Source organism: Corythoichthys intestinalis, chromosome 15 (genome assembly GCF_030265065.1).
Source record: "Corythoichthys intestinalis isolate RoL2023-P3 chromosome 15, ASM3026506v1, whole genome shotgun sequence".
Taxonomy (NCBI): Eukaryota; Metazoa; Chordata; class Actinopteri; order Syngnathiformes; family Syngnathidae; genus Corythoichthys; species Corythoichthys intestinalis.
In genome coordinates, this window is record NC_080409.1 from 32,371,501 (window position 1) to 32,395,862 (window position 24,362).

The 24,362-nt window shown below is 38.4% G+C and overlaps 2 protein-coding genes across 2 annotated transcripts; one reads left to right on the forward strand and one right to left on the reverse strand.

Moving 5' to 3' along the window:
- Positions 1-129: 129 nt before the first annotated feature.
- Positions 130-8,744, forward strand: si:ch211-10a23.2 (Galectin-related protein A-like). Its single transcript, XM_057858953.1, has 4 exons — positions 130-300; positions 413-498; positions 1,774-1,987; positions 5,931-8,744. The coding sequence occupies exons 1-4, from the start codon at positions 154-156 to the stop codon at positions 6,072-6,074; spliced, it is 591 nt and encodes a 196-aa protein (XP_057714936.1). The 5' UTR covers positions 130-153; the 3' UTR covers positions 6,075-8,744.
- Positions 7,673-21,844, reverse strand: plek2 (pleckstrin 2). Its single transcript, XM_057858951.1, has 9 exons — positions 21,423-21,844; positions 21,188-21,352; positions 18,529-18,734; positions 18,365-18,456; positions 16,467-16,654; positions 13,325-13,426; positions 13,178-13,261; positions 13,013-13,091; positions 7,673-9,690 (listed from the first exon to the last, which is right to left on the reverse strand). The coding sequence occupies exons 1-9, from the start codon at positions 21,522-21,524 to the stop codon at positions 9,563-9,565; spliced, it is 1,146 nt and encodes a 381-aa protein (XP_057714934.1). The 5' UTR covers positions 21,525-21,844; the 3' UTR covers positions 7,673-9,562.
- Between the last annotated feature and the right edge of the window lie 2,518 nt (positions 21,845-24,362).

The window sequence follows — 24,362 nt, forward strand, 5'->3', positions numbered from 1 at the left end:
GACTTTCATACAGTGATCAAGGTCAAATTTGTGCAGAAAAGACAAGATGACAATAAAAAGATGCAAACAAATTTAAGGGTAACAACCACACAAGTATAGAGTTTGTCACAAGACGTTTTGAATGAACTCCCGTCTCTAGTCACCTCCCACCTGATGGTGGAGGCTGTCTCTATGGCAACAGGCGGGGTTTGCCGGTGGATGATCATCCACCATCCTCCTCACTTGGCATCGCTTCTCCAGAACGCTACAGTCCTGCGTCACACCCTGACTAGAATGGAGGACAAGGACAAGAAAGGAAATGTATGTACCCTTGATTATCTTTCTTCTAAAAAACAAGAGGAATGATGAACAATGGCGAGAGGGGTAGTGGAGGGCCCGACAGTCTGTCATGCTAAGCCATTGTCTTGCACAGGAGGAGTACATCGGAGAGATTAAGGGCGGCCTGCGACCTTCGATGAAGCTGGTGGTGATGGGGATTGTTGACAAGAAGCCCAAGAGGTCAGTGTTTGGGCATCCAGTAAAAAATCAACTGCGGCCGCACGCAGGAATGCACTGAAGTTGAAATAGCATGATGTTGTTTGTGATGTAGGTTACGGGAAAATATTTGCATAGTAATACGATTCATTCATGAACAATTGAAAGGCAGTTTAAAACAAAAAAAACATTTTGTGCTTTTGAAACAAAAGGATCATGAGAAGTCCAATATTTTTTCATTAAAACAAGGTAGCATAACATTATTAACACAAAGGGAGGGAAAATAAACAGTAATTGTGATTTCTTCATAAATTGCACAAGAATGCAGAAGGATTTCAAGATTATGCATTTTACACCAATGATAAGTACTTTTTTCTAAACCAGGTTACTTCTTGTTTTGTTTTGTTTTTTGTCAATATTTTCCCCCTGAATTCTTTTACTTCTGTTTCATTTTAATTGGAGCAATTTCCAGGTGTTCAATGCACAATGTTTTCATATTAATTTATTAACAATTTAACATCTTTTTTTTAAATCATGTATTTACTATTTTGAACCATAATTACATGAACTTTTTATTTTTTACTGACTTCAGAATGAATCATTATAATTGAAATGGATGAATTAAATTTTTATTTTAATTAAAGTTTCACATTTAATGAATATTTAAATTGTTTTCTTTAAGACAAACTTTGTGATTTCAACTCAAATATAAAATAATGTAAATTATTTTTGAAAAATAATACAAATGTATTTTTTTTCCCTATCCTAATTTATAGTAGAATAATTCCAAATATCACAATTCACAGATACAAAGTAGATTAATTCCATTATATTTAAAGTCATGGTTTAGATATTTTGTTTTGCTTCTTATCTGCTTTGAGGAAATGTCAAATATTGTTAGATAGGGTTATTACAAGTCATTTTTACCTCCGCCATTAGGTTATTTATTTATTTCTGTATGTCTGTCTGTCTATTTGTGTTAAAAAAAACAAACTCTAGAACAAATACACATATTACCAGTAAACCTGCAGGATATGTTTGCAATATGAAGCAGGTGATTAAATTTTGCAGTAATTATGTCAAATGTCACAGAGGTCAGAAAAGGAATTTTGCGATAACTTGATAACAGATTTGCCTATTTAAATCAAATTTGCAAGGTAGTTGATATGATGAGAAAAGAAAGGGCCAAAGTTCGAAGGCCACAGAAATCTGGTGATGCTTTGAATTTGGCTGTTTAGGCAGAAGTCCGTGCTCTCAGGGTGCTCCTCCGTTTAACCATGTTGTTGCATGCGTGTGCAGCATTGAGGTGGTGGTGTCAAGCGCACCTCTGCAAAAGGAAGCGGACGAAGACGACGAGCAGGATAAGGCGCAGTCAGAAGGTGACGTGGGTCTCCAGCTGAAGGTCAGCTTCCTGGACAAAGCCGTCCAACGCAACGCCCGGCTGGCGGGAAAGTGGGGTCCCGCAGAAAACACGCTATCCTTCTTCCCCTTCGCGCCCGGGGAGCCTTTTAAGGTAATTTCTTAGAGTCCGTGTCACACAATAAAATGCCAACCTTCTCGGTCCAAATGAGTGGGACGTCTATCACCGTCAATGGAAGCCAAAGAGTTAAGCTATGTGGGGTCACAAGAGATTTATAAAACAAAGCAAAAATAAGTAAATACATAAAATTCCCTGTGCAAAATACATACGGGCCACACTTATTTGAATTTATGTCTTTCTTTAATTTGTAAGAATTTGTTTGCATTTATTTTTGGAAAATTTCTTTTTTTTTAATTATTCATATATATTTGTTACTTATGGGTTGTTGTTTTTTTTATTTGCGTGTTTTTATTGATTTTTTATTTATTAGTATTTAAATTATGGATTGTTTTTCCCTAAGTGGATCCTTCAATTCATTCTTTAACTTTATTTAAAGTGATTCATATATTTTTATATTGCCTATCGCAAAATATGGGCGGGCAAAAACTAATACTACAATTGGATGCCAAATAAAGGTAGTCCCCAGGTTACGATCGAGTTCCTTTCCTACGCTGGCGATGTAACCGGAATTTTCGCCTAAATCGGGATTAACCCTTTAAGTACCCCTATCTACCCTCCAAATCTCAAAATAACTATCCAAAAACATGTATTATACGTCATTGTACCGTCCTCGCCCAGACGTTTGATCTAAATCCTAGCTAGACAGCGAGCTAAGCTCCGAAATGATGATAACAGACGTCCGTGGGGTTCGCTGACCTGATTCAGCTGCTCATGACTTCGACACTTGCGTGTAAAAAATTTAATTAAATCAGTTTCATTTTCAATAACAGCAATTTAAATTTGCGTTTATAACTAGCTGCTGATACAGCAAGAACAATCCACACAAATGATTAGCATGTATCAGTTAGCGTCCGCACATAAAAAACAATCACATAAACTCGCCCCATCCATCCATCCATCCATCCATCCAGCCATCCATCCATCCCCCGCTTAATCTGGGTTCGGGTTGCGGGGGCAGCAGCTTTAGCAGGGAAGCCCTGACTTCCCTCTCCCCAGCCACTTCAACCATCTCCTCTGGCGGGATCCCAAGCCATTCCCTGGCCAGCAGAAAGACATGGTCTTTCCAGCGTGTCCTGGGTTGTCCCTGGGGCCTCCTGCCGGTGGGACATCCCCGGAACACCTCTTCAGGGAGGCGTCCAGGAGGCATCTGAACCAGATGCCTGAGCCACCTCAACTAGCTCCTCTCAACGCAGAGGAGTAGCGACTCGACACCGAGTCCCTCCTGGATTACTGAGCCCTATTTCTTCAACACTACAGACCGGTGAGGAGTCCGCATCACTGCAGACGCTGCACCGATCCGCCTGTCGATCTCCTTGTACCCTCACTCATGAACAAGACCCCAAGATACTTGAACTCCTCCACTTGGGGCAGCATCTCATCCCAGAACCGGAGAGGGCACGCCACCCTTTTATGGCTAAGGACCATGGTCTCGGATTTGGAGGTGCTGATCTTCATCCCAACGGCTTCACACTCGGCTGCGAACCACTCCAGCGTGAGTTGGAGGTCGTGGCTTGATGAAGCCAACAGCACCACATTATCTGCAAAAAGCAGAGATGTAACGCTAAGGCCACCAAACCTTACCCCTTTCAATGCTTCGGCTTTGCCTAGAAATTCTGTTATGTACAAAATTGGTGACAAAAAGGGCAGCCTTGGTGGAGTCCAACCCTCACTGGGAACAAATTCGACTTACTGTCGGCAATGCGGACCAAACTCTGACACCAGTCGTACAGGGACCGAACAGCCCTTACCAAGGGGCTCGGTACCCCGTGCTTCCGGAGCCCCACCCCACAGGACCCCCCGAGGCACACGGTCAAACGCTTTCTCCAAATACATAAAACACATATAGACTGGTTGAGCAAACTCCCATGCACCCTCGAGGATCCTGCCGAGGAAGTACAGCTTGTCCACTGTTCCACGGCCTGGACAAAAACCACACCGCTCCTCCTGAATCCGAGATTCGACTTCCCGGCGGAGGAGTGTGATCCCTCTATAATTAGAACACACCCTCCAGTCCCTCTTCTTAAAAAGAGGGACCATCAATCCAGAGGCACTGTCCCCATGTCCACACGATGTTGTAGAGGCGTGTCAGCCAAGACAGCCCCACAACATACAGAGCCTTTTGGAACTCCAGGTGGATCTCATCGACCACCGGTGCTTTGCCACCAAGGAGCTTTCCAACCACCTCACTGACTTTGACCCCAGAGACCTTTTGATGCCCAGCTCAGAGTCCACAGACTCTGCTTCCTCAAAGGAAGGCGTGTCGGTGGAATTGACGAGGTCTTCGAAGTATTCTCCCCGCCGACTCACGACGTCCCGACTGGAGTTCAGCAGTACCCCATCTCCACTATACACAGTGTTTATGGTGCACTGCTTTCCTCTCCTCAGACACCGGATGGTGGACCAAGTATTCGACCACAATTAAAAATGCAGAATAAACAGTACAAAAGGTTTTATATACAGGTATTGCCTCCGTGGATGCTTCACAAGCAACAGATGTGCACGCAGGCTTGCAGCCTTTACCTCCTCTCTCTCTCTCTCTCTCTCTCTCTCTCTCTCTCGGCTGTGGGACTTCTTCATTGGAACAAATGCGCTCTTCTTCGTGTGTGCGTGTGCCCATGCGCTCTTCTTCGTGTACGCAAATGCGTTCTTCTTCGTGTGTGCAAATGCGTTCTTCTTCGTGTGTACATGTGCTTTTACTCGTGTGCTCTCCACTTCCTGCCCCAAGATAAAAGCATGCATCACAAAAAAAGTCAACATTATTTAAAAAAAAAAAAAAACACCCAAAAAAATAGTGAGACTCCGGCATCGTAAAGTCGAAATTACGTACGTCGGGTACATCGTAACCCAAGGCCACAAAATAATTGCGTGGTGCAAATTTGAGACCTCTGTCCTATAGGAATGTAATACAAAAAAAAAAAAAAAAAAAAAAGAAAAAAAAAACCGTAATTCAGCCATGAAAGGGTTAATTGATGATGAAAAAAAAAATGATAATAAATAATTTGATCAAATGAGTATTCAATGATATTAAAGCAACACTTTGCAACTTTTCAGTTTGGTTGATTTTAGCGACGCCGATGGACAAAAGCGGTAGTGTTTGCCTTAAGGAAACCTGCGTTTCCCTTGAGGTCTCTCCCAGTCACCTGCAGACGGATTAAACAGCATTTCTGTTTCCAGCGGCTGTGTGAAGGACGAATAGTAATAAGGTAATGAATCCATTGTGGCTAAACAATAGCATATATCGATTAGCAACCATGTGGCTTAGTGTGGCTAAAAACTGGTTAACGGTGACGAGTTCGGGTGAGGGGACGCGGGAGGTTTAGGGCGTCACGCCAGCGAGCGAAAGCCGGACTAGTGTTTACTCTGAATATCCTGGTAGGCTCTCGTTTTTTTCCTCCTCAGACAAAACTTTTTGTCTCATGTTGCTCTGCCATCTCTGCATAATTCGCGTTAAAGCGTTCGTATCGACTTCCCTCTTTATAATGAATGGGGAAAGGAAGTGACATATGCCGTGAGGCACTCAGCACATTTGTAGTTTTTTTGTGTGGCAGGGTTCCTGCCACCTTCCTCAAAGTTAATTAGTGCTGGTGAAAGTGATACAGACAAGACATATAAGAGGTGTCATTCAACTAGTTGTCAGTCGTCATATTATCACAAATGTTATGAAAATATTTTATACAGATTGAAATGTTACCAAGTGTTGCTTTTAAATATATATATTAAATACAAATAGTTGATAACAATAAAACTTTTGGCAGCTTTAAACAATGTACTTACTGAATAACTATTGGCTTCCATTGATTTGGAATATCAAAATGCAATAGACGTCTAATGTACGTTGAAGGCAGCCGGTGACTAGATATGATGTGGAAATGAGCAAACGCTGCATGTTTTTTTTAATTGTGTCCTGTCTGTGTAGCTGGAAATTGTGTGCGAGCACCAGCAGTTCCGCATCCTGGTGGACGGTCAGCCACTATGCGGCTTTGCCCACCGTCTCCCGCAGCTCGCCAGTTTGACAGCGTTACGTGTCTTCGGGGATGTGAGACTCACCAAGGTGGCCTAAAGGCACCAGCCAGAAAAACACGTATTTCTGTTTAGAATAGATGAGAAAAGATGAGTTTGGTCAAACAGTGTCACACTTTGTAAAAGACAAAGTGCCTTCACTCACACGCTGACTGAATGTAGCTGTCAACGCTGTCTTACTAAGACTACACAAGAATGTGAAATGAAGACTACAAAAAAGGATCAGAGCTTAAAAAAGAAAGAAAGGAAAAAAACAGGACCCACGAGAATAAAATCATAATATTAAATTGGAAAAGTTGGGATATTATGAGAAAAAAAGTCATATTATTAAAGGGGGAAAAGTTGCGATACTATAATAATACTGTATGTATAACATAGTATGTATGTATGGATGCAGTATGGCTAAAGTAGCTAAATTAGCTGCTACGTACTTTACGTTGCTGTGTACCGCCTCCGTTAATATGAACATATAAATTGGGAGCTCGGACAAAGTATTAGTATAAAGCCTTATGTCAAATGATTAAGGATTTTTTATTTGTGAGATCAATCTAAAACACGTTCAGAGCTATATAAAGAATGTCGAAGCTAATTTAGCTAAATTAGCCACACTGCATCAATGAATATTTAGGTAATGATACATAATACGACGACTTTAATCTCAGAATAATACGACTTTTTTCTCGTAATATTGTGTTTTTAATCTCGTAGTCTTACACTGTGACCTTATTCTCATAATTTTACCATTTTAATCTCTGAATTTAATGACTTTATTCTCGTAGTCCCATTTTTTTCTTTGTTTGGCCCTAATACTCTCTCGTAGAAGACAAACTTGGTACTAATTGCAATATTATTTTTTTCCTCTGAGGATTTTTGAGCAAATAATGAGATCTGTCCGGTGGCGGGTCTTCTTTTCAAACTCACACAAATGGTTTAGCTAATGAAAATGTACAATGGTGGCTTGAATAATAGTTTCGCTGGATTCTTGTGAATTTACAACCCCCGTTTCTTATTATATATTCCCAAATTCAAGCATTTTTCCTGTTATAGTCCCAGTTTTAGAATAGATTGTCTTAATTGCCATTGCATTTCCTCATATATTTTTATTCCAGTAAAATAACCTTATTTTTGTAATTCTATGTTTCAATGTTATTGTTGTAATATTTGACCGATTGACACTTATTAGTTTAGTAATTTTATTGTATTATAAAATGTTAACTTTTCTGTTGAAATTTTGTGCAAGTAATGGCTTTTTCGCATTATAATTTGACTTAATTTGAAATACCAACCCCCGCCCATATTTTCAAGTGCAAAAAGGTTAACATTACCTTTTTAGATGCCCAGCTCCCTAAGATTTTGCTTGTTATAACCAGAGGTGGGTAGTAATGTGTTACTTGTAGTCCATTACATTTAGTTGAGTAACTTTTTGAGAAAAGTGTACTTCAAAGAGAAGTTTTACTAAGCCATACTTTTTAAGTTTACTTGAGTAGATTTGTGAATAAAAAACACTACACTTACTCTGCTACTTTGGGCTACACAAGAGTCATTACATTTTTCCTCTTCATTCTATATATATATATTTATTTTTGATAGCGATGCTAAGAGTAGCGCTACTAATTTCACCAATGAGACCTCGCAAAAATAATCACATGAATCCATTACACCAATCAGATGCAAGCTTGCCGTTCTATTAACATGCCAGCCTGTTCAATCACGTGGCGTCTTTAAAAGCACCGTAAAAAAGGAAGTATTTGACATAGAGCGCTGCCTTCAACATGTCTCGAAAGCGCGGATTTAAACCTCTCTCTGGGTTTTTATTTGGCACCGACTGACCACGTGAAAACTAGAGGGCACTCAAGCTCTTTGGACAAATAATGCTTCATTTCTGTCTTTTTGTTTTTTTTTCCTCGCTGTAATTCAATGGTTTTTTTCTGTCTTTCTTTGGCTTAATGTAGTTATGCAATGGGTAATTGTACAGTATAATTATAACAACAATTCATATAGTTAAGTTTGTGCTGAAAGAAAAAAAATACCATTGTTTAAAAGAAACAAAAATAAGCAGTTACTCACAAGGTTATTCATTACTTGAGCATTCTTTTCACTGGTTACTTCTTTACTTTTACTTGAATACATTTTTTGGATGACTACTTTTATTTGAGTAATATTATTATGAAGTAATGCTACTCTTACTTGAGAACATTTTTTGGCTACTCAACCCACCTCTGATTATAGCTTCAATTTTAATCTCATATTTTGACTTAATTCTGTCTTGCTATATTGCCAATTGTATTCTCTTAGTTATTCAATCATATATTTTTTTCAAATTCTAATACTTTATTTTCATATTTCTATTTCATTGTTGTAATAATGGACTTTTGTTTTTGGTCATATAGCCTATTCTTTTTTTTTTCAAGTCTGTTTCGACTTCATTTAAACATACTTTTACAAAATCAACACTTTATTTGCTGATATTATATGATTCTCAAAAATGTGTTGTTTTTTTCTCCTCAGAATATTTCAATACATCATCAATAGGAAACACAGAGAATTGCCGTCACTGGACTTTTCTTCATTGTAATAATTGTACTTTGAAACTCACTGCATTCGTGTCGCCTTAAAAAGGTCACGCCTTAATGCTTTTCATCTAAAGAAAGCACTTTTATTTCCCTCTGTGTGACTTTACTTCCTTGGAATAAAATCGCCTTGATTGTTATTTGCTCTTCTGACATCATTTTACAAGTGCCCGATTTATGGCGGTGAATCAGCGTGGCGGCAAGGCCCGACAGGGCTTGTCAAGTGGGAGTGGCAAGCGTCTTGCCCTGACTCGTGGCATTTCTTTGCTCTCTAACAAACACAAAGTTGGCCAATTACATACTTACACATGAAATACACTCGTGGGCTTTTTATAAAGTAAACGTGGCTACGTGTCTATGCATCTTTTTTTTTTTTAATCATACTATGACCATCACTAGAAAATTTGTAATATTTATGTATTAGGCATTTTCTGACTTAATTCTGGGGTATGCAGCTTTTTTTCCTTTTTTAATCATACTATGACCATCACTAGAAAATTTGTAATATTTATGTATTAGGCATTTTCTGACTTAATTCTGGTAAAACAACTTTTTCTGACTTTGTTATCAGAGTTTAACATCATTCTCAGTGACAGATTTACATCCTTGGAAAATATTTTTGCAAATTAGTCTTGCAAAACTATCACTTTTTTTCCCCTTATCCTGGGATTTTTTTATTTTCAGCAAGAAATCATTAAGCTTGTTTGTCTTAAAAAAAAAGAAAAATCATAAATAAGCCGCTTTGTCTAAAAGCCGCATGGGTCAAATAGAGAGAAATAAGTAGTGTCTTGTAGTCCAAAAATGACTGGAAGTTAATCTTTCAAAAATCAACATGCATAGGATACACGGAAAACGCCTTGTGTACAAGAAAATAACTAAAAAAGGCTTTTACTGTCATGATCAACAACTTTTGACATGAGGGTATATTGCTGCACCCAGTTTTTGGGTCACGGTGCCGCTACGTGTGCTCACGGATGGCATCAATCCATTCCATCTTCTCCCGGTTGCTGGGAGCCTGGATGAAGTAATGTGTGTCCGATTGGGTGATGATTTTGAACAGGTTGCCTTGGATGTTGCCCTTTACACCTAGCAGAGGGAGGATACGGTCAAAGATTAGACCTTACACCTAAACATGCTGGCTCAGTAAATATGATTATGTTTCAGTACAACTGAAATACCCAATTCCTGTCAATTGTGGTGCATTTATGAATAAGTTCCTGGTGGTTTTGGGGCAATTTTAAGGAAGTTTTTTGTAAAAAAAATAAATAAATAAAAGAGTGCCAATAGAGATGTTTTCCAAGTCTAAGATGATCATCCACGACGGAGTATACAGGCCAAACAAAACAAAGAAGGGGAGCGGGGGGATCCAAATCGACAATCCTTTGTCATTGGTATTGTACTGTTCTCCCACTTGAAAATATTAGAGAGGCCTGTAATTGTCAACATGGGTAAACCTCAACCATGAGAGACAGAATGTGGGGGGGAAAAAAACAGAAAATCACAATGTTTGATTTTTAAAGAATTTATTTGCAAATCATGATGGAAAATAAGTATTTGGTCAATACCAAAAGTTCATCTCAATACTTTGTTATGTACCCTTTGTTGGCAATAACGGAGGCCAAACGTTGTCTGTAACTCTTCACAAGCTTTTCACACACTGTTGCTGCTATTTTGGCCCATTCCTCCATGCAGATCTCCTCTAGAGCAGTGATGTTTTGGGGCTGTCGTTGGGCAACAGGGACTATCAACTCCACAGATTTTCTATGGGGTTGAGATCTGGAGACTGGCTAGGCCACTCCAGGACCTTGAAATGCTTCTTACGAAGCCACTCCTTTGTTGCCCTGGCTGTGTGTTTGGGATCATTGTCATGCTGAAAGACCCAGCCACGTCTCATCTTCAATGCCCTTGCTGATGGAAGGAGATTTTCACTCAAAATCTCTCGATACATGGCCCCATTCATTCTTTCCTTTCCGTTGTCCGGGTCGCTTTCCAGAAAAACAGCCCCAAAGCATGATGTTTTCACCCCCATGCTTCACAGTGGGTATGGTGCAATTCAGTATTCTTTCTCCTCCAAACAGGAGAATCTGTGTTTCTACCAAAAAGTTCTATTTAGGTTTCATCTGACCATAACACATTCTCCCAGTCCTCTTCTGTATCATCCAAATGCTCTCTAGCAAACCGCAGACGGGCCTGGACGTTTACTTTCTTCAGCAGGGGGACACATCTGGCAGTGCAGGATTTGAGTCCCTGGCGGCACATTGTGTTACAGATAGTAGCCTTTGTTACTGTGGTCCCAGCTCTCTGTAGGTCATTCACTAGGTCCCCCCGTGTGGTTCTGGGATTTTTGCTCACCGTTCGTGTTATCATTTTGACGCCACGGTGTGAGGAGGGAGTTGAAAGTCCGTGTTGCCCTACGACAGCCCCAAAACATCACTGCTCTAGAGGAGATCTGCATGGAGGAATGGGCCAAAATACCAGCAACAGTGCGTGAAAAGCTTGTGAAGAGTTACAGAAAACGTTTGGCCTCCGTTATTGCAAACAAAGGGTACATAACAAAGTATTGAGATGAACTTTTGGTACTGACCAAATATTTATTTTCCACCATGATTTGCAAATAAATTCTTTAAAAATCAAACAATGTGATTTTCTGTTTTTTTTTTCCACATTCTGTCTCTCATGGTTGAGCTTTACACATGTTGACAATTTCAGGCCTCTCTAATATTTTCAAGTCGGAGAACTTGCACAATTAGTGGTTGACTAAATACTTATTTGCCCCACAGTGATCCCTCTTTCCATCGCAGATTTTTTTTTTTTTTTCAGAAAAACAAAAATACAGCATTTTATTCAAAAATGTTAAGATATATGCATGGATACACGTTCGGCCCGCACAATATATCATTTGAATATTGCCATCGCGATCTGTCCCATCGCAGGATGTGCAATTATTTTTTTGAACACGTAAACGTTTGGTTTGCTTCATAAAAGCAGCAAGTGTACCGAGACATGGCTTCCTGTATCCGTTGATCATTCAAAGGAAACCTCCTTATCCTGGATTAAACGGTATCATAGGAATACAATCATACAGTATATCACGGTTTTGCAATTTTTTTGCACTTTCAGTTCTTAAATAAACGAAAACCGTAATTTCCCGAATATAAGGCGCACCCGTATATAATGCGCACCCCAAATTTACTTGTAAAATCTAGGGGAAATTATTGTACCCGTTTATAACGTGCACCCTAATTTTAGCACCAATAAATAGAAGAATACAAGAAAACAGAGCTCATGTACAGATACAGAAATGTCATTTTACTGACAGGTGAAACACAGCACAAGCATATTGGTAGTTCATTACCATAAACTGACAATATTTACGGTAATAATATGATTTGACAACTTCTCCAACTTATCAGAATCTAGGAGAAAACAAAACAGATGTGACTTTTCTTTTAAAGGCTGCTGTATAACTTGCTCGTTTCATCATGATGAGTAAATGTTTCTGCCACGGATTGATACGGTAAAATGAAAGTGAGAACGTATGTCGGAAACCCGTGAGAGCTCATCGCTGTTGACACAACAGTAACAATAGGAAATATTGTTATTTGGGTTTGAGTTTCCTGAGGATCAGATATAGTTGACGGACACAGGAAGTCTGTGTGCTTACGTTTGTTATGGTCCAAGTTGCGGAGCTGCAATAAACGTGGACTCAAATGAGTTTAAGAAACTAAATTCTGTGCTTTATGAAGAGTAAAAAAAGCTGAATTTAACACGGAAAAAATCATTCAGCCGATTACAGTGAAGTATTACCGAAACAAAATGGTGACGTCATGTACCGTAATAGTAGGCAACGGGTCGCCGCATACGTTTCTTCAACACAACGTGGCCGTGTCAATTAAAAAAAAAAGTGTTTTTTTATATACTGTATATATTATATATATTTATATTTCTGTCTCCATCCATGTACCCGTTTATAATGCGCACCATGATTTTACAAATTGATTTAGGGGGGAAAAAAGTGTGCGTTACATTCGGGAAATTACTGTAATAAAAATATATAATTAAAGTAAATTGAAGCAACTTACATTTATAATGCAAAAAATGAATATAAATAGGTGTTCTATGGCTCATTCTTTTTCTGCGTTTCATAATCACAAACCAAGCATGTCCTCAAGCGGCTAGTCGTGGGTAATGTTAATTTCATGGATGCCCAGTGTTAAATAACATTTCAGACCATGTCAAATTTTATATTTTGATATTATACAAGTAGCTCTTGAGTATACGTTGCAGGCCCAGCCAAACTATGACAAAAGAAATGCATCTTATAGTCCGGAAAATACAGTATAGCCCATGTGGGTATCTTTGCTTTGCAAATCATCCCCATGGTCAAACATGTATTTGCAAGACCCACCAGAGGGAACGCCGTTATCATCCAGCGAGGATACCAGTGAGCCTCGGAGGGGGAAGCCTCCCACGGGACTGATGTCATCCTGAAATCAGACAGGAAGTGGCTCACAGACTGACTCAGTGTGTTTATGTGCGTTACTAGTGCAATATACAGTGTTTCCTTCTGCACCTTGGTTGGGTCATAGTAATGGAGGAAAGAGGGTTCTGAGCGCAGCACAAAAAGTCGAATTTTCCAGTTTTTCCTTCTGTGGCCCTGAGAAGAACAAACCAGGAATAAAACACATGCAAAAATATGAAAATAAAAAGTTTTGTTTACTTGTTTTAGCAGGTAGCCTCTCTTGATCACATGACCGCTCAACTCCACCGCAGACAGTGTGGTCTCAGCCTTCACGCAACCTCGCTTCTTTAAACTGTCAGACTGAAAGTTGGAAAAAGTGTTGAAAAGATGGAGGTTATATTTTGATTACTTGCTTGTTTGATTCTATGTTTTTGGAGCCTAAGTAAGGTAAATGTAAACTAAACGTTGTGCATTTTGGCTTCTTGAGCGTTTTGTGAATTAGTTCATTTTTGTGCCAATGAGCAAATTTTGGACAGCAGTTCAATATTCAGTCACAATAGTACGAGAAAAAAATGCAATATTGCAAGAATAAAGTCATACAATGTAATATTACGAGATTAAAGGGAACCACGGATAGAAAGACTTGTAGTTCTTAAAAGATAAACGTTAATAGTAAGAGTAAAATAATTTGATATTAAAACCCTTCTTGATGTTTTCGTTTTTATACAATTTGTAAAAATTGTTTAACTAGTAGGTCGCCATTGTTGTTGACGTCGCAGGGCGGTGATGTCACATGGTTACGCTGCCGAGCTTCCAGAGTATGACTCTAGCGACATAAATATGCCATCTGTTCAACCCTTTCAATTTGAACCCGAAAGGAACATTAATGAGCAGGACAGCACTGTCAATATTTCACAGAACGAGCAGCAAAAGCAAAATGAACAGCAAAGACGGGATGAGATGAGATGAGAGTAGGACAAAACTGGTGTTCTGCTAAAATGTGCTATACCGGCGAAACGTTCTACAAGAGGCGAATTTGACAACCAAAGTACTACCGTGTGCTTTCAGCTTGTTTTGTTTAGATGCATACAGGCAGAACATACTAAAGATACCTTAAGAAAATACTTAAACATAGTGATATAAAATAAGGGTGCTTAAAATATGCCATGTGACTAATGTGGTCAACAGATCAACAATCTGCTTCAAAGCTACCACAAGAAAACACAATGCTTAAAAGTATGAGAGGGAAACACATGCAAAAAGTATTTCGAGGCAATGGAAAGGTAATAAAAGACGCAATAAAAACACAAATAGTAAGTACCTACCACTTTTAACCGATGTGCGCGATGTGTTAGACATCTCGCTGCGTAAAAAACCAAGGCAAGCAACGAAGGGATTGAGAATACAAACTGTCAAATGGCAGCAAGTCAATATCTCGGCAACCTGCCTAGGATCGGTTTAAAGACACCGCTGATGAGCAGGAATTGGATGCAGGTAGGACGTCGGGAACTCATCCCACAGCTCTGTAACAAAACAATCTGACCAGCAGCAGAATGTGACAAAATCATGCTAGTTATCATACTAGCTTCACTTGCTAGCTAGCACAGCTATTCTCCCAGTCCAGCCCAACCACCTCATCACCCCGAGCGTCCATTGCGCGCATAAAACATGGCGCCCTCTAATCAATGGCAATATTTTATCTGGTTTTAATATCATATTTTAGTTAAAGACAACAATTGTGGCTTATTAGAAACTATATGTCTTTAAGTCCGAGGTTCCCTTTAAAGTCATAATATCACAGGAAAAAAGGTGTGATATTATGAGATTAAAATTGTAATATTATGAGAAAAAAACATAACAAGAATAAATAAATATATAAAAAATAAATTTAGCTGCTATGTACTTACATAGCGATGACTGCTTCCGTTACAAATCCATAATATTGAGAGCATCTCATTAGCCTGTGATTTTGAATCTGTTTCTCATATATCTAAATCCTTAATCTTTTGACACACCTACGTATGTTCACTTATAGTCAATATAAAGATTTATACTAATACATCCTCGTAGCTCCCAATGTACTTGTTCATTTTAACGTAGGCAATTCAGAGCTACGTGAAGTACCACAATTTTCGCACTATAAGCCGCCACCCGCCAAATTTGGCACTAAAACGGCATTTGTTCATAGATAAACCGCACTGACTATAAACAGTAGCTGTACTCACTGTATTATGGGATATATACACCAAAAGATATTAACCGGTAATACTTTATTTGACAGCATTATCATGCGACTGTCATAAAACCAAATGAACCACCATGAAGCTTTGAACCAATTGGCTGCAAGAATCATTGCTTTAAGAATCTTAATTTGGCTATCACTGCTCCCTTGGGTGAGACAGTCAACCTCTGCTGCCACCTGCTGTCAACACTGTTGTTGTCCAACATGCCTCCTAGCATGCATTGCAGCGCTACAGATGTAAATAACAATCAAAATTCAAGTTGTGTGCTAATTATTTCTTCAGTTACTGTTCCAGTTGTTTCATTAAGTGCTAGTTATGGTATTTGGTAACAATTTATTTGACAGTTGTGCCATAAGACTGTCATTAGACAATCATAATTCGTCATGTCATGAGCATTAATGAATGCTTATGACAAAAGTCATTTAGTGTTATACGGCAAATGATCTCACTTTTGAATGGATGTAAAAGATCCAAGCTGGACATAAGTGGAGTTAGTGACATAATTTGTCAGATGACACTTAATGACATCTGTCATAAGCATTCAGTAATGCCCATGATAGTGTCATGTCATGATTATGACGGTCTTATGACAGCGCTGTCAAATTAAGTGTTACATATTAACCCAAACAAATCAACAAATAAGCCACGCTAGACTATAAACCGCAGGATTCAACATTAAGGAAAAAGGTAGCGGCTTATAGTCCGAAAATTCCGTTACGTGGCAGCTAATTTAGCTACTGTATATTAGCCGTACTGCATCCATACTCGCAATATTATGACTTTTTTCTATTAATATGACTTCTATCTCATAATAAACCAACGCATGACATTATCCTAACATTAAGACTTTAGTCTTACGGTCCTATATTAATTTATTTATTTGTTTGGCCCTAATACGCCATTGTACTTCTGGACTTTTTAACTCATTGGAGAAAAAGTAGCAGCACATTGTCGTTGGCTTTGCACTGTTATTAAGTTATTGATTTTTACTTATTAATAGACTTAATATAACTTAATAATAGTGCACATTTATCACCCAAATTCTAAAAGTAATATAGCTCACAGCAAAACACTGAATGGGAACACTGAATGGGAACACTGAACTTCCAAAACTTTCAATGATGAACTATAAACTACACTGTCGACTTGCTACTCACGAAGCTGTAAAGCGCGGTGGAGTCGTCCATGAAGAGCTCACTGGGGCCGGCGGTGCGTAGCGCCTCTACGCTGCGCAGGCCCACGGTGCGTAGGAAACCCTCTTCCAGCAGGGCCGACGCCAGAGTCACTGCCTCGGATCGGGTCAGGGCCAGCTGCGCGAACACCAGCCAGTCCACCACTGCGGATCCTTTGCGAGAATAAAGAAAAAAAAAATGTTTTTTTAAAATATATGTTCTTCATCAGGTGTCTTTAAAATTAATTTACTGCTATTAACTGCGGTTGACATCCAAGGGGGATGACAGGAAAAACAAGGGTATGACTGGGCAGGGTGTGTGAGACATTTCAAGTGATTGGTTGTCATTGACAGTGACAGACATCCAATTCATTTTGAGTGGATGGGGCTGCAAATTTTCAAGATTTTTTTCAAGTTAAAAAAACAGCAACATTCTAATTCTGCTGAGGGGGAAAAAAGATCTCAAGATGACATGTAGTATATCTATGATATTTACTGTCCGAAAAAAAATGAAGTAAAAAAAAAAAAAAAAAGTTTAAAAAGGATAGAAAACAAAAAAAATATGATACATTTTTAATATATGTAATTATATATGTTTATAACTAGAGATGTCCCGATCGACCGATCGATTGGGTCCGATCACGTCATTTTCAAAGTATCGGAATCGGCTAAGAGATATCGGATATGCCTTTTTTTAATATACTGTATATATATTTTTTTAATTAAATCGTTTTCTAATTGTATTTAACGTTACAGACATAATATGTTACACTCATCCAGAGTCTTTAGTTTTGGCTTAAGGTAGGGTTATCAAATTTATCCCGATAATGGCGGTAATTAATTTTTTAAAAAATGTATCACGTTAAAAAATTTAACGCAATTAATGCATGCGCTGCATGACCCACTCACGCATTGTCGCGCTCAATCTGTAATGGCGCCGTTTTACCTATATAGAGAGCTGAAAGGCAGTGTAAAATGAGTAGAGTGAATTTTGGAAGCATTTGAAGCCTTTTTGAATTGGCTAAAGCCTAACAATCCCTCTCCCTATGATTAGAAATATCGTGAGAAGCAATGTGGGGATGCAAGGTAGTAATTGATCTTTTTCTTAACACCATATGTTATTTCCCAACGCAGAGAAGATATATCAATTGGTAGCACTACGCACAGTTATGGTTCCACTTCCCATCATGCATTTGGGCATGGCTACAGTATCATTTACTGAAAGCTCAACAAATACACTACATGGCAATATTTAGTCACAATATACAAAGTCACAAGTCTTTCTATCCGTGGATCCCTCTCACAGAAAGAATGTTAATAATGTAAATGCCATCTTGAGGATTTATTGTCATAATAAACAAATACAATATATGTACTATATATTGAATGTATATATTCGTCCGAGTTTTATTCATTTTTTTCTTAATGCATTGCCAAAATGTATATGATCGGGAAAAATTATCGGGAATGATTGGAATTGAATCGGGAGCAAAAAAAAGCAATCAGATCGGGAAATATCGTGATCGGCATATACTCAAACTAAAACGATCGGGATCGGATCGGGAGCAAAAATACATGATCGGAACAACCCTATTTATAACTAAACATTCATTATTTTATAATAAGTCAAAATTTGACTAGAAAATGTCTAAATCCCAAGTAAAGCATCATATAGTGTCATACTACAAATATATCCTTTGCATTAAAAAAATAATTTTAGTCAGAAAAATATTAAGCATTTTTTTAACAATAAATGTAAACACTTTTTTAAGATAATGTTCGTGTTTCCTCTAGAAATAAATCAATATTGTCATACTTCAAAATTTCAAATGAGTTGGACGTCTATCACCGTCAATTGCACAGAGACATTTTCATTGGTGGGACCTGAGAAGCAGTTGGTGTACATGCGTCCTTGCTCCACGTGGTTGCACATGTTGATCCCGCTGTGGACGTCATACATGGCTTCCAGCACTTTGCTAGCAAAAGACACGAGAAAACAGCATGGATATCTGACATCATTGGCCATCGGTAGCTGTAAATAAGCTCACCTGAGGTTGATGTGGTGCGGCTGTGAGCTCCCGGGCGTGCTGGGGCTGACACTGGGTGACCCGTCGCCATTAGCGACTGCTCCTTCGGGGTCCTCCAGTTTGTCCGCCGCTGCGGCAATGTCGCCTGCCCACTGGTCACGCTCTTCCCGGGAACATGCCTCCAGAAAGTGGTCTACGCAGGTCTTGGTTTGAAGCCGGAACACTAACTAGTAAAATAAATAAATAAATAAATAAATAATAATTTTCATTTCCGATCGCACCCAGCGTAAAGAAATACATTTTAAATCACTAAATGACATTTAAAGCCACACTAGGTAACTTTTAAACCTTTTTTTTTTTTAACCTGTCCTGTTTAGCTGCTTGACACGGAGAATGGAAATCTGAGTGTCCGACTGGTCTGAACAGTTTTAATGTATCAAATGGAAGTATGACATACTCCCATTGTGATCATTCAACCTGCCTCGTTTATACAGCAGTGAACAGGAAGGAATTATGGGGGGACAGAAGAAAAGAAGGAGAGAGAGACAGAAGTACAAACAACAACAGCAACAACAAAAATTGAATGCCAACACTAAACAGAATGGCCACAGCCGGATTTTTGGGGATTTTATGGTAATATAACAAGGGTCGCGATGCAGAAATTGCAGACATAAAGGAGTAGTCGAGATTTTCATTTTCATATATTTGCCCTTTTAAACGTATTTTTCAATTTTTCTTAGTTTGGATCGATTATTTATCATCTAAAACAGGGGTCCCCAAATTTTTTCCTGTGAGGGCCAAATACCTTTTCCGTTCTCTGATGGGGGGCCGGGTCAGTTTGTAACAGAAAAAGTGTGACAATTGCAGGAGTGCCTAAATGTAAAAATGTATTGTTTTTCAGAAAGCCACAATCAAATAACCCTTTCTGGATTCTTCACGGAACAAAAGTAAATAAAATAAAAATAACAATAATTAGGGCTGTCAAAATTATCGCGTTCACGAGCGGTAATTAATTTTTTAAATTAATCACGTTAAAATATTTGACGCATTTAACGCACATGTCCCGCTCAAACAGATTAAAATGACAGCACAGTGTCATGTCCATTTGTTACTTGTGTTTTGTGGTGTTTTGGCGCTCTCTGCTGGCGCTTGGGTGCGACTGATTAAATGGGTTTCAGCACCATGAGTAATTATTGACATCAACATTGGCGAGCTACTAGTTTAAATTTTTGTTTGAAAATTTTACAAATTTTATCAAAACAAAAACATTAAGAGGGGTTTTAATATAAAATTTCTATAACTTGTACTAACATTTATCTTTTAAGAACTACAAGTCTTTCTATCCATGGATCGCTTTAACAGAATGTTAATAATGTTAATGTTAATAATGTTGATTTATTGTTATAATAAACAAATACAGTACTTATGTACAGTATGTTGAATGTATATATCCGTCTTGTGTCTTATCTTTCCATTCCAACAATAATTTACAGAAAAATATGGCATATTTTATAAATGGTTTGAATTGCGAATAATTACGATTAATTAATTTTTAAGCTGCGATTAACGCGATTAAAAATTTTAATTGCTTGACAGCCCTAAATATAATATAATATAATATAATATAATACAGTAATAAAAAATAATAACACTATTAATGAAATAGATAATAACCAAATAACCCTCTCCGGGTTCTTCACAGAAAAAAGCCAGGAAATAAATAACACTATTGAAAAAAAAAAAAAAAAAAAAAATTGTTCAGGGGGCCGGACCAAATGTGGAGGCGGGCCGTATCCGGCCCGTGGGCCATAGTTTGGGGACCCCTGATCTAAAATATTGGGGAAAATGCGACAGTAATGAAAAAAATACAATTAAGCGATAGTTATGAGGTAGATATCCGTGACTTTTTTACAGACGCTAATTTTTTCATTGTGACGTAATTTGTTTAAAAGTTTAAAATATGCGAGTGAATAATGTTTTAAAGTCGTTTTTATTTTTTTTTGAAGTAAATATTAGACATCAATTAATGATTCTAAGCTAAAAATGACAGACATTTCGAATAATAAATACAATTACTTACCTTCTTTTTATGGCTAGGTTGCAACAAAAGCGGTTGCGCGACGTATGTAAATGGGGGTTTCCAGGGTAAAACGGACAAATTAAAAATAGTTAGGGGGCTTAATGCGCCATGAACGTGCTATTGCAGCATATAGTCATATTGTTCTATCAAACACAACGGTTATTTTGGCTTAAAATACAGCAGTTTTTTTTAAAGAGGGGTGCAACAGCAGAAACTGCTTTTTCAGTCTTGTCTATGTTTCCGCCATATATAAAAATGAATAAATATGTAAGATATAAAAAAAAAAGAAAAGAAAAGAAAATGGGCCATGACATCATCAGAATGACTCCGGCCGAGACGCTGACTCAGCACCCAGTCAGCTGGCCAATGATGTCATGATATCACAGTATATTGATGAAGAAAATAATCACCGATTTTAAATATGGTTTGTCAAATACCAAATAGCAATATCAGAATATAATTTTAAAACAGTAATTGGTTTGCGACAAACCACATTAAGTCATACATTTTCTTAAATCCCATACTCAATGCTTTTCAGATCTGGTAATCATTTCATCAACAGTACTATTGTATAGAGGCGCAATGACAAAAAACACTCACGGGTCTATTGTCGTACTCCAGGTAGGGGCAAGTAATGACGCAATCCTTCAGCATGATTTTCCCCCGCTGACATGAATCTCTTTTCCCTCCATCGTACTTGTAGTAGATCAGCTTGTCTGGCGTCAGCACGAACCAGCGCGCCTTCCAGTTGTGCACGAGATGACCCTGGAGGAGAAAACACTTTAAGAGGACATTCCACAAGTGAGAAATCTTCAGTTGTGCTTTAAAAACTGACCCTTTTCACTAAGAAGCCTTCCCTGAGTATAGTAACTTTTTGCTGTGTATCCATTATGCTCGTGCCTGTTCCTGCCTGATCTACTCTTGAATCAACATGCATACTCACTCACTATATATATACACACACAAGCATGAACACACACTCACACACTACACGCCCTCATTGACTGAGTTGGCCAATACCCGAACAGCAATTGGAGTGAGTTTTTCAGACATTGGCGGTTCTAGGATTTTTCTGAAACAGGGGCCAAGAAATGGCCAAGTGTCGCTGCCATCTTTGTTCAGTGTTTGTGTTGGTCAACAAGGCAATACGCAGATTATCCAGCGGTTGTAAAAATTTTAATCACTTTTTTTAAAAAGCTACAGTCCTTGACAAAAGTCTTGTCGCTTATCCATTTTGTAGAAACAGCTGCTAATAACCTGACTTTTAACCCCTTCTTGCCAAATGTATCACATTTGATACACTTAGAATTTCTTGATTTTGAGACTAATTTAGAATTTTGAAATATCTTTCCTCAAAAAAAAAAAATGGATGCAAGTCAACTCATGCATCTGCAGGTTCCATGAGAGGAAAAAAAAAAAACAGGATTTAGCAAGGGTTATCTAGATATTAGAGCGCTTATTACTAGAGACGTGCGAAATTTCCGATTCTTAGATTATTCGCGATTCAGCCGTGGAAGATTCGAGAACGATTCACAAACATCCAAATTCCGATTATTGAATTGTACCAGGTAAAGCGGAAGTAAAACACAGTAGGCGCAGTCTTTGGGACGCAATGAGGAACGGACCAAGAGTACCGTAAATATCATGTTCAACTCATGCCGCTAGATAAAAAAACAATCATACCTGAATGAAACAATGCCCAGTTGCTACAAACATATGGCTACAGTAGATATTAGGGTTGTTCCGATCATGTTTTTTTGCTCCCGATCCGATCCCGATCGTTTTAGTTTGAGTATCTGCCGATCCCGAAATTTCCCGATTCGATTACTTTTTTTTTTTTTTGCTCCCGATTCAATTCCAATCATTCCCGATAATTTTTCCCGATCATATACATTTTGGCAACGCATTAAGAAAAAAATGAATAAAACTCGGACGAATATATACATTCAACATACAGTACATAAGTTCTGTATTTGTTTATTATGACAATAAATCCTCAAGATGGCATTTACATTATTAACATTCTTTTTGTGAGAGGGATCCACGGATAGAAAGACTTGTAATTCTTAAAGGATAACTGTGACTTTGTATATTGTGACTGAATATTGCCATCTAGTGTATTTGTTGAGCTTTCAGTAAATGATACTGTAGCCATTTAACTTCTGCCCAAATGCATGATGGGAAGTGCAACCATGACTGTGCGCAGTGGTACCAATTGATATATCTTCTCTGCGTTGGGAAATAATGTAGGGTGTCAAGACAAAGATCAATTACTACCTTTCTTCCCCTCATTGCATCCCACGATATTTCTAATCGTAGGGAGAGGGATTGTAAGGCTTTAGCCAATTAAAAAAAGACTCCAAAAGGCTTCCAAAATTCACTCTACTCATTTTACGCTGCCTTTTAGCTCTATATATAGGTAATACGGCGCCATTGCAGATTGAACGCGACAATGAGTGAGTGGGTTGTGCAGAGCATGCGTTAACTGCGTTAAATATTTTAAGGTGATAATTTTTTTTTTAAATTACCGCCGTTAACGGGATAAATTTGATAACCCTACCATAAGCCTAAACTAAAGACTCTGGATGAGTGTAACATATTATGTCTGTAACATTAAATACAATTAGAAAACGATTTAATTAAAAAAAATATATATTAAAAAAAGGCATGTCTGATATTTTTTTGCCCATTCCGATACTTTGAAAATGACGTAATCGAACCCGATCGATCGGCATCTCTAGTAAATTTCATGTTCAACTCATGCCGCTAGATAAAAAACAATCATACCTGAATGAAACAACGCCCAGTTGCTCGTTGCTACAAACATACGTCTACAGTAGATATCCTATATATGTAGAACTAGATGCAAAATTACAGACGACAGCGGTGTTAGAACATGTATTATTGAACAGAGATGTGAAATGACAGACTTGCCGGCGTTAGTAAACACCCGCCATTTTAAAACAGTAGACTTCTCTAGAAGGCTCTTTTGTAGCGAACCTAAATTTAATATTTTGTATGACTTCCATGGGCTTCGGCAAGGACTCATACAGTTTATTGATGAAGTCATCAGGAACATCAAAGAAAGCAGTCTTGCATGCCTCCAGTTCTTCAACATTCTTGGGTTTCATCTTCCATGCTTCCTCTTTCATCCTACCCCAGACATGCTCAATGATGTTCATGTCTGGTGACTGGGCTGGCCAGTCCTGGAGGATCTTGATCTTCTTTGCCTTGAGGAACTTTGAGGTAGAGATTGAAGTATGTGACGGAGCACCATCCTGCTGCAGAATTTCTCCCTTTTTATGGTTAGGAATGTAAGAGGCAGCTAAGATTTGTTGATATTTCAAACTATTTATGTTGCCTTCCACCTTGCAGATCTCTCGCACACCCCCATTCTGGATGTAACCCCAGAACACCACCAAACTTCACTGTTTTCTGAGTGAATCTCGGATCCATGCGGGCTCCAGTAGGTCCCCTGCAATATTTGCGGCGACTGTGGTGTAATTCAATGGAAGATTCATCTGAAAAATGCACCTTTTGCCACTTTTCCAGCGTCCATCCTTTTGACAGGCTGTGGGCCTTGGCAAATGCCATACGGTTTTTTAATTGTCTGCACCCTGAGAGATCTGCAGGGTGGAAGCCAACATAAATAGTCTGAAATATCAATTAGCCTCTGTCAACTTCAATTCAATGTCATTTTAAACTGCCGATGACTCAAACTCCTATCACATTTTAACAATGCTGTAAAGTTCAGTAAATGTTCATTTTCAATATG